This window comes from Cupressus sempervirens, chromosome 5, assembly GCF_028749045.1.
Source record: "Cupressus sempervirens isolate cs-2001-9-10 chromosome 5, ASM2874904v1, whole genome shotgun sequence".
Lineage (NCBI taxonomy): Eukaryota > Viridiplantae > Streptophyta > Pinopsida > Cupressales > Cupressaceae > Cupressus > Cupressus sempervirens.
This window is the reverse complement of record NC_143122.1, coordinates 215,275,222-215,285,762: the sequence shown is the minus strand read 5'-3', so window position 1 is coordinate 215,285,762 and position 10,541 is coordinate 215,275,222. Positions and strand designations below refer to the sequence as shown.

The window sequence follows — 10,541 nt, the reverse complement described above, 5'->3', positions numbered from 1 at the left end:
ATAGGATAAGTTAAAGAAGGACATACAAACACAATGATGAGCACAATTCTTTTAGGATTTGGACTTGGAAGATGACAATTTTTGAGTGGCAAAGCATTTATGATTACTAAACCACTTTAATTGTGTACATTTATAGCTAACTAACTAAAAACCCTTGAGAAACATAATGTTAAACATTTAGGTAGAGACTCTTAAAAAAAATACAAAGATCTACCAAGCAACATACGAACTGAACAACTAGTTCATATAAAAAATCAATACTTTTAATTCTCATCAAGGATGAAGTTGTGTATATTTTAAGCAATGCCCTCCAAATCCCCAGTTTGAGGTCTCAAATAGAAACATGTATAGGAAATGGAATTGTCTAGAATAAATCTATTAAAGTGAATCAACCTAAAGAGACAATTCATGAAAGCTATTTTGATATGTCTTTCAATGTCTATGCATCACTATATTAATTAGGAAATTTATATTGGAGCAAAGATACTATTGATAATCGCTAAATATGTTGTACCAAATTTACAGTTATGTCTCTATAACAAGAGTCAAATGTGGTCTTGTTTGTTTGTTACACTGTACAAAATTGAAGTTTGAATGTTTTGAGCAGTAAAATTTTCTAAAAGGTTTTTATTTTTTAAAAGGGATGAAAATGTAAAAGATTTAAGATCTTTGCAAAAGATGGTCATAATTTAGGACATCAATCTTAATTAACAAGATTGAGATAGAAATGAAGAATTAAGAAGATTGAGATAGAAATGAAGAACTATGAATAAAAGGATCAATTGTACCAGCATAGATGATGCTAAAAATACACAATGAATAATTTATATATGATGATCAAGACAAAGTGAACATTCTAGAAAAAGTACCTATAGTAACAATGCAATTTAGAAAATAAAGCATTAATGTTGATATATATCTAAAGATAGAACTCTAATATTTATCTAAAGAAAGAATTCATAGGACATGATTTCATCAACCTTCTATTTTGTGACAATACAAAGGTTGGGTGTAACTTTGAGTTTGGAGGATAATCTAATTCTGTAATTCATAGTGGGAGTTTATCTATGTAAATTGTTCATATGATTCTATAATTGACTATTGGATTTTTATCTATGTGAATTCTTCATCAATAAAAGGTAAGTCAAGAAGTTAATATTATGTTGGAAATAAGTTACACCCATGTTAAAGATGAATTGGTCAAGAGGGACTAGCAGCTCAGTTGGTAGAGCTCTCCAATAGTAAATGGAAGATCATAGGGGGTATTAGACCCATGCTAAGAGCTCAAAGTACTTGACATGTGGCTTAATGGGAAGTGTTGGAAATAAGACACACATGAACCTAAGATGCCCTAGCCATGATGTACATTTAGTTGGTAGGACACTTCAATAGGAAATGGAAGGTTCTAGGTTTGATTCTTAACTAGTCCAAATGTGCAATAGCTTTAACAATGGCAAATACATTAATAGAAGACAAAAATCCTAAAATTCTATATATAACTATTTGTATTTTAGTGAGAGTACTTGTATTACCTTTCAAAAAAAAAGAGAAAAAATGTTTCTATTTACCTCATACTATGCCAAAATAGACAAAATGTAGATAAAAATATATGCTTGTCATGTCATGAAACAACACAAATTTGTTAGCATGCATAATTTCTATTGTTGCTGACCTTCAACCACCATATTTATTATAGAAGCTTCCAACTGACCTCCATAAATGCTAGTTTATTCACATGTCACATGTGATTTTTGACTGTTGTATATTCCAGATCTTTCCTACAATGCATGTGCATAGTTCTAGATCTTTCTTAGACCTCTATAAATAGAGGCATTTGTAATGGATGTAAACATAAGGGAAAAAAGTAGAAGCAATAATATAAAGATTTCTTATTATGTTTCAGTTTTCTCTATCTCTACCCACCTTCATAGTGGTATTAGAGCATAGGTAGATTGTGGAGTCATAGTCCAGGTAGATTGTGGAGTTTAAAAAGAGATTGTTGCTGCAAGAAACAAGGTATGCTATGAGTTTAAAGAATGCAAATTCTTGTCAATGTTTATGGAAAAAACTTGAGATCAATCCAATCATAAGTTATTGCATTCTATTCTTAAGTTGAGGAACCTTTGTGATTTTTCTTGTGTGCTTATGAGCTATATCTTATTTTAAGTCACTAATTTTGAAAGGAGCTGGAGATTTGGTTTTTTCTAATTGAGATAATCTTATTGATACTACTGTCATACTTAGGAATTCAAGTATTTTAAAAAGATTGTATTTGTTTCTAAAGTATGGCATCAAGTATGAATCAATTTATGATTCCAATATTTTCTAGCAAGAATTATGATCATTGGGCATTTAGAATGAAAACAATATTTCATTCCCAAGAGTTATTGGACATTGTAGTGAATGGATTTGTAGAGTCATTTGATGAATCATTATTAACTGCAGATCAAAAGGATGAACTCAAGGAAAATAGGAAAAATGATATAAAGGCTTTTCAAATTATTCAACAAGGTTTGGATGAAATTATTCTTGCAAGGGTTAATGGAGCTATAATAGCCAAGCAAGCATGGGAGATTCTTGAAACAACATATCAAGGTATAAGCAAGTTAAAAGTATCTAAATTGTAGTCATTAAGAAGAGATTTTGAAAACCTCCAAATGAAAGATTCTAAGTTAGTAGAGAAATCTTTAATTTGAGTTGTGAATGTGGTTAACCAAATAAGGTTGAATGGTGATGAGCTAATAGATCAAAAAATTGTAGAAAAGGTCTTAAGAAGCTTGCCCATTAAATTTGATAATATTGTTGTGGCAATTGAGGAATCTAAGGATTTGTCAAATTTATCTCTAGATGAGTTGTTTGGGTCATTACAAAACCATGTATATAGGTTGAACAAGTGCGATAATACTTCATTGGAGAATGCATTCAAAACACAAATGACATTTGGCAGAGGCAAAGGAAGAGGAAATCTAGGATTCAGAGAATGAGGAAGAGGACAAAATAATTATCAAAGAGAGGAAAGGAGTTTTGATCAAGGAGTAAGGAGAAATCAAAGTTTAAGCTCAAGGGGGCGCAATAACAATCAAGCATCAAAAAGGTATGGAAAATCAAATTTCTAATTTTATTATTGCAAGAGGTTTGGTCACTTAGCAAATGAATGTTAGAAGAAGAAAATAGATGTAGGCATACAAAATGCAATTTTTTCTGAAAGTAGTCCAAGGACATTGTTCATTACATGTCATGTAGCTCAAGAGAGCTCAAGTGATATTTGGTTTCTAGATAGTGGTTGTAGCAATAATATGATAGGAAATAGAGATATATTTGAAAGCTTTGATACCTCAATCAAGTCAAAAGTAAAATTGGGCAATGATAACATAGTGGAAGTAAGTGGAAAAGGTAAAAAAAAATTGATAACAAATCTTGGTAAGAAATCTATTCTTGATGTGTATTTTGTACCCAATTTAAAGAATAATCTTATAAGTGTGGGACAACTTACACAAAAAGGTTATAAAGTTGTTTTTGAAAATAACATATGCACTACTTTTGATATTTTTCCTAGTACCATGGTCATTGTAAGGGCTGAAATGATAGACAATAGAATGTTTCCACTTCACATGAAAATTGGAGTGATGCACAAGGATGGAGTGAGTTTCAAGACAACATGTCAAGATCAAGCATGGATATGGCATTTGAGGTATGTTCATCTAAATTTCAAGGGATTGACTTTATTGCAAAGAAAGGAAATGGTAAGAGGCTTACCCCCATTGACGCATCATTTACTTCATGTGAAAGTTGCATCTTAGCTAAGTAGCATAGGGAAATTTTTCCAAAAGAAATATCATATAAAGCTTGGCCACCTTTAGAAATTGTGCATACTAATATATATGGTCCTATGCAAGTGCCATCATTAGGGGGGAGCATTTATTTTCTAACTTCCATTGATGAATTTAGTAGGAAGACATGGGTTTATTTTCCTAAATACAAATCTGAAACATTTAGCAGGTTTAAGGAGTTCAAGGCATTTGTTGAGAAACAAAGTGGTCTATCCATTAAGGTATTAAGGTCAGATAGAGCGGGAGAATACATGTCAAACAAGTTTTTAGATCATTGTAGGCATAATGGAATAAAGAAGTAGTTCACTACAAGTTACACATCTTAGCAAAATGGTGTTGTTGAAAGAAAGAATTGAAAAATAATGGAGATGGTAAGAAGCATGTTCAAAGGTGAGAATCTACCAAATGAATATTGGGCTGAAGCAATAGCTTGTGTTGTTTATATCTTGAACATGAGTCCAACAAAGATTGTAAGAGACAAGATTCCACAAGAAGCATGGAGTGGTAAGCATCATTGTGTTTCCCATTTTAGAGTATTTGGTTGTATTGCATATGTACACATTCCTAAAGAAACAAGGAGTAAATTGGATGATAAGAGTGAAAAATGTATTTTTATTGGTTATGATGAACAATCTAAGGCATATAAGTTTTTTAATCCTATAACTGAAAAAATCATTATAAGTAGAGATGTTGTCTTCAAAGAAGAAGAATCTTGGGATGGCAATATAGATAAGATAGTTGCAGGCACAAATCCAATACTATATGATGATGAAGAAGGAAAAGATCAAGAGAATCAAGTAGATCAAACAAATGAACAAGGGGGAACTACTTCAAGAAGTACACATGGAGATAACACACAAATGGAAGATGGGTACTAAAGAGAATCTTCAAGTCCACAAGTAAGTAATGACTCTAATCCTACACTTGCATCATTGAGATCAAGGATTAAGAATAATAAAACTAAAAGTTTGCAAGAGATTTATGAACAAGTGAACAGAATAGATTTACAATCAAATTTTTCTTTATTTTCTCAAGATCCTATAAATTTTGAAGATGCAATCAAGGAAAAAAAATGGATTAATGCAATGAATGAAGAAATGGAATCTATTGATAAAAATGATACATGGGAACTAGTTGATTTGCCTAAGAATAAAGAATGCATAGCTGTAAAATGGGTTTATAAAACTAAGTATAAGACAAAACGAGAAGTTGATAAATATAAAGCAAGATTAGTAGCTAAAGGGTTTGCACAAGAATACGGAGTTGATTATAATGAAAATTTTGCACTTGTAGCTAGACTAGATACTATTAGAATGGTACTAGCTATTGCAGCTCAAACCAAATGGATGGTTTATAAAATGGATGTAAACTCAACTTTTTTAAATGGGTATTTGGAAGAAGAAGTTTACGTGCAACAACCACTAGGTTATGAAATCAAAGGACACAAACACAAGGTTTATAGGTTGAAGAAGGAATTTTATGGGTTGAAACAAGCACCAAGAGCATCCAGTATAGCAAAATTGATTCATATATGATTAAGAATGGATTTAATAGAAGCACTAGTGAGCCAACACTATACACCAAAGTCAATAAGAAGGTCAAATTTTGATTGTTTTCTTGTATGTTGATGATTTGATCTTTATTGGAAATCTTTCCATTGATATGTTTAAATCGACAATAAAGAAAGAATTTGAGATGATAGATTTGGGTTTGATGAAATATTTTCTTGGTATTCAAGTAACACAAAATGATAACAAAATGGTAACCAAAGAGCCGAGCTTTAACCTTTCAACCAAGTTTCTCAAATACAATGAATAGAAGATGAAGATAGATTAAAGTATGCTTGTTTGCTTTCTATTCAATCTTTCATTAAACTATTACAAAATCTAGGAGCATTCGACTTCAACCAAAAAACCCTAAAATAACCCTAAACTGATAATGCTTCAAACTTCAATAAACTTTTAAACCTGCAACTCTAATGGCTGCATACAAAGGTGCCTAGAGCAATCACTGCTTCAACAGGACAAATCCAAACAACAACAAACTTACAGAGTGAACAAGGAAAACACATGCAACTGCAGGGACAAACTTCTTTCCTTCTTCCTTCTTTGCTCAGCTCTGCAACTTTTCTCTAATCTGCTTGATCTACAAACTCTGCTAAATGAATGAATAAACATTCCTTTTTTCATATCTTTTAGTTTCCCCCTCTTTTCAGAATTTGGAAAAACTCACCCACCATATTTATGTTTTCTGTATGTTCTGCTGGTCGTTAGGTGGTAGGTGGGCGTTTGGCTCCAAGGGAAAATGACAACTATCGTATTAAATATTCCAACACTCCCCCTTTGTCCCAAGCCAAACAAACAAGGATCACAGCTAATCCAAATCAACTACACCAAGACACTCTCTTAGGTGTACAAAAGATCCAATGCCTAATGGCTTTGTGAAAATTTCTGCTAGATGTTGCACAGACTTGCAAAAATTCATTTTGATATCCCCATTCTCCACCAACTCTTTGATGAAGTGATATCTGATCTCAATATGCTTTCTTTTTCCATGGAAGACTGGATTCTTGGACAATGCAATTGATGAGATGTTGCCACAATAAATTGTGGTTCCATCCTGTTGCCTTTCATTCAAATCTGTCAAGATCCTTCTTAACCAAATAGCTTGGCATGTTGCTGCATTTGTTGCTATGTATTCAGCCTCTTCTGTAGATTGAGCAATAATAGGTTGCTTCTTGGATGCCCATAAAATTGCACCCGATCCCATATGAAACATGTATCCGGAAGTTCTCTTCCTATCATCTAAACTTCTAGCCCAATCACTATCAGTGTAACCAACCAACTTGAAATCATCATTTGCAGTATATAAAATACCAAATCCCTTGGTACCTTTCACATACCTTAGGATCCTCTTTCCCACTTGCCAATGGGAATCCTTTGGTGTTTCCATAAATCTGGAATTAAGACTTACTACATGCATTACGTCTGGCCGAGTTGCAATAAAATACATTAAACTTCCAACCATACTCTTGTATAGTGTTGGATCCACTCTCTTGCTAGAGTTTTCCTTGCTCAACTTCAGACCTACTATTGTTGGTGTGGGGACTGCCTTACTATTCTGCATTTTATATCTCTCCAAGATCTGCCCTACATATTTTTCTTGAGAGATGAAGATGCCATCATGCATTTGTTTTACTTCTATGCCTAGAAATTATTTCAAGAGACCTAGGTCTATCATTTCAAATTCACTTTTCATTGCCTCTTTGAACTCACCAATTAGAGCCTTATCATTACCAGTAAAAATTAAATCATCTACATACAAGACAACAATCAATAAATTACCATCTGCTGCCTTGATGTAAAGAGTGGGCTCACCATTGCTTTTGTTAAATCCATTGCTCATCAAATATGAGTCAATCCTATTGTACCATGCTCGTGGAGCTTGCTTGAGCCCATAAAGAGCTCTCTTCAATCTATATACTTTGTTCTCTCCACTTGCAACTTCATAACCAAGTGGCTGCTCCACATACCCTTCTTCTTTCAATTCACCATTTAGGAAGGCGGACTTCACATCCATTTGAAATACCTTCCACTTGTGCTGAGTTGCAATTGCTATGACAGCACACACAGTTTCTATTCTTGCAACTAGGGCATAGGTCTCATCATAATCTCTTCCATACTACTATTTGTAACCCTTGACTACCAGCCTTGCTTTATGCCTATCAATATTCCCTTCAGCATGGTATTTGGTCTTGTAGACCCATTTCACTCGAATCACATGCTTCTTTGGAGGCAATTCAGTTAGCTCCCATGTCTCATTTCTTTCTATAGCATCTATCTCCTCATCCATGGCTTTACACCATTTCTTCTCCTTAATAGCTTCTTCAAAATATATTGGATCACTATGAGAAAATAATGCAAAATTAACACTCTCATCATAATCTTCATACCTTTCATCTTGGTATAACTCCCTAAGACTCTTGGTCTTTCTTGGTAATAGGGAGGAGAGTGTGGGATCAGAATCTTCATTGTTGTTGCTTTGCCGACTAACTTGGTCTTCACTGGTACTTAGCACTGACACTCGATCATGCCTAGAGGAGCTCGGCAATGTCTGAACCTGCTTGCCTTTTCTTCTATTTTCTCCTTCTTCTTGCTATTCATTAGCATCTTCTTCACTCATAATTAGCACTTTACTAGAAGTGCTTGGTGACTCATTAATTGAACCATACCAAGACTAATTTTCAAGAAATTCCACATCTCTTGAAAGCATCATCTTGTTGTTCAATGGGTCATACAATCTGTATGCCTTTGATTCTGAGTTGTACTCTATGAAAATACATTTCACACCTTTGTCATCCAATTTTTTCCTTTGCTCTTTAGGCACATGTGCATATGCAACACATCCAAACACTCTTAGGTGTTCAACTGTCCGTCTTCTTCGTGACCATGCTTCCATTGGAATTCTGTCACGGACTGCCTTTGTAGGACACCTATTAATTAGGTAAGCTGCTATTGCCACAACCTCTTCCCAAAATTCAGTTGGGAGACCTTTCTCTTTCATTATGCTCCTTGCCATTTCAACAATGGTCTTGTTCTTTCTTTCAGCCACTCCATTCTGTTGTGGTGTATAGCTGGCTGTGAGCTCTTTCTTTATGCCATGTTTCCTGCAAAAGTTTACAAAAGAATTGGAGGTATACTCCCCTCCTCTATTTGATCTAAGGACCTTGATATAGTGTCCACATTCTCTTTTAGCCTAGGATTTAAATTCTACAAATTTATCAAATGCTTCAGATTTATTCTTTAAGAAATACACCCATGTCCTATGACTGAAATCATCATTGAATGTCATGAAATAAGTACTCCCCCCAATGGAAGTAACTTGCATAGGACCGACTAGGTCGGTATGCACTAACTCTAATGGATATCTAGCACTCCTAGAATTTTTAGAATTAAAGGGAAGCCTATGTTGCTTACCCAAAATACAAGCCTCACACTTGTCACGAGAATTTCCTACACGTGGCAAACCATCTACCATTCTTTTATTTGACAATAAATTTAAATTAGCATAGCCTAGATGACCATACTTGAGGTACCATAGCCGTGAGGGGTCTTCAATCACACTCCTTAGAGCTGACTGTGTGGGAGGTGCAGCACGAACTTGAGATGAGAAACATGTCTCAATCCTCAAGGGAAACATTCTGTTCTTTGTCATCTGAACTGCTACAAGTAAGTTCTTGCTCCCATCCTTTTCATGAATGATACAACTATCATTCTCCATCAACAGTTTATATCCATTTTGAATAAGCTGACCAATTCTCACCAAATTGTGCTTTATACCAGGGGTGAAATACACATTTTTTATTTCTTTCTTCTCACCTTTCTTGGTGCAGACCATAATAGACCCTTTGCCAACAACTGGTAGGGTTCCATTATTACCCATCTTAATTTCTAATTCGAAACTCTTGTCAATGAATGAGAACAAGGTTTCATTACCACTCATGTGGTTGCTACATTCACTGTCGAGGAACCAAACCTTAGGGCTTCCTTCTTCACCAACATTACACATGATGAAGGCAGCAGCATTGGGTCCACTTCTTATGTTCACATCAGCCACATTTGCTTGTCCTGATTGATCATTCTGCTTCTTCCAGCATTCATTTGCATAATGCCCATATTTATGGCAGTAGTAGCATTCTACATTACTCTTATTTGAGTTGTATTTTTTCTTACCTCCTCTTGAAGTATTTTGTGAGCTACTTGCTCCATCTGCTCTTCCTAAGCTTTCTGTTGCAGCATTTCTTTGTCCTCCATTTCTTCGGCCTCTACCTCTAGAGTTTCTACCTGAGCCATTTCTTCCTCTCCCCTTTCCTCTTGGATTTCACTGAGCCTTGAATGCTTGCTCTTGGGAAGATGAAGAAGTAGATCTGTTGATCCTATGCTCATGGGTTTGAAGAGAACCCATCAACTCATCCATTGTCAAAACAGTGAGGTCTTTTGCCTCTTCTATGGTCATGACCAAATTGTCATATTTATGAGGTAAACTCCTCAATATCTTCTCCACTATCCTCTACTCTTGATAGTCTTCTCCATTTGACTTCAATTGATTAATTATATTGGAAGTCCCTGAACAGAAGTCTGCAACTAATTCATCTTCCTTCATCTGAAGGTTCTCAAACTCCCTCCTGATGTTCTATAGCTTTACTGTACGGACTTTAGCAGTCCCCTTGAAGTTTGTCTCAAGGATATCCCATGCTTCCTTTGCATAATTTGTTGCTGCAATCTTTGGAATACTGTCTCTATCATTGCTGCTTCAATAAGACTTAATGCCTTAGCATCCTTCCTCCTTGACTCTTTCAAATGAGTTTTTTGTGCATTTGTGAGGGTAGCATACTGAGTTGGATCAATCACGTCATTGAATCCATTAACTAAAAACTCCCACAAATCATTTGCAACCATTATAGTCTTCATCTTCTTTGCCCATGTATCATAATTCTATCCATTGAAGGATGGTGGTTGCTGCCATATCTTTCCTGCATCCCTTGCCATGTCAAATATCCTAAGAAAACAAATGCCCTAACTCACTGTGGATGTGGGGCCTCAAAACTCTGATACCATGTGAGAAATATTATAAATTTAAATTTCAACTCACAACCCTAAACCTAAAATTTTACTCGGCACTTGAAAAAGTGCTTGGCACATAAAGGTGTCG

General features: G+C 34.8%; 1 protein-coding gene across 1 annotated transcript in view; it reads left to right on the top strand.

Moving 5' to 3' along the window:
• Positions 1-2,357: 2,357 nt before the first annotated feature.
• The window catches only part of LOC149555189 (alpha carbonic anhydrase 7-like), a 28,176-nt gene continuing 19,992 nt past the window's right edge, over positions 2,358-10,541 (top strand). The window contains exon 1 of the mRNA XM_089829249.1: positions 2,358-2,595. Coding sequence (XP_089685375.1) covers positions 2,358-2,595 — 238 coding nt within the window. The remainder of the gene's footprint in view (positions 2,596-10,541) is intronic.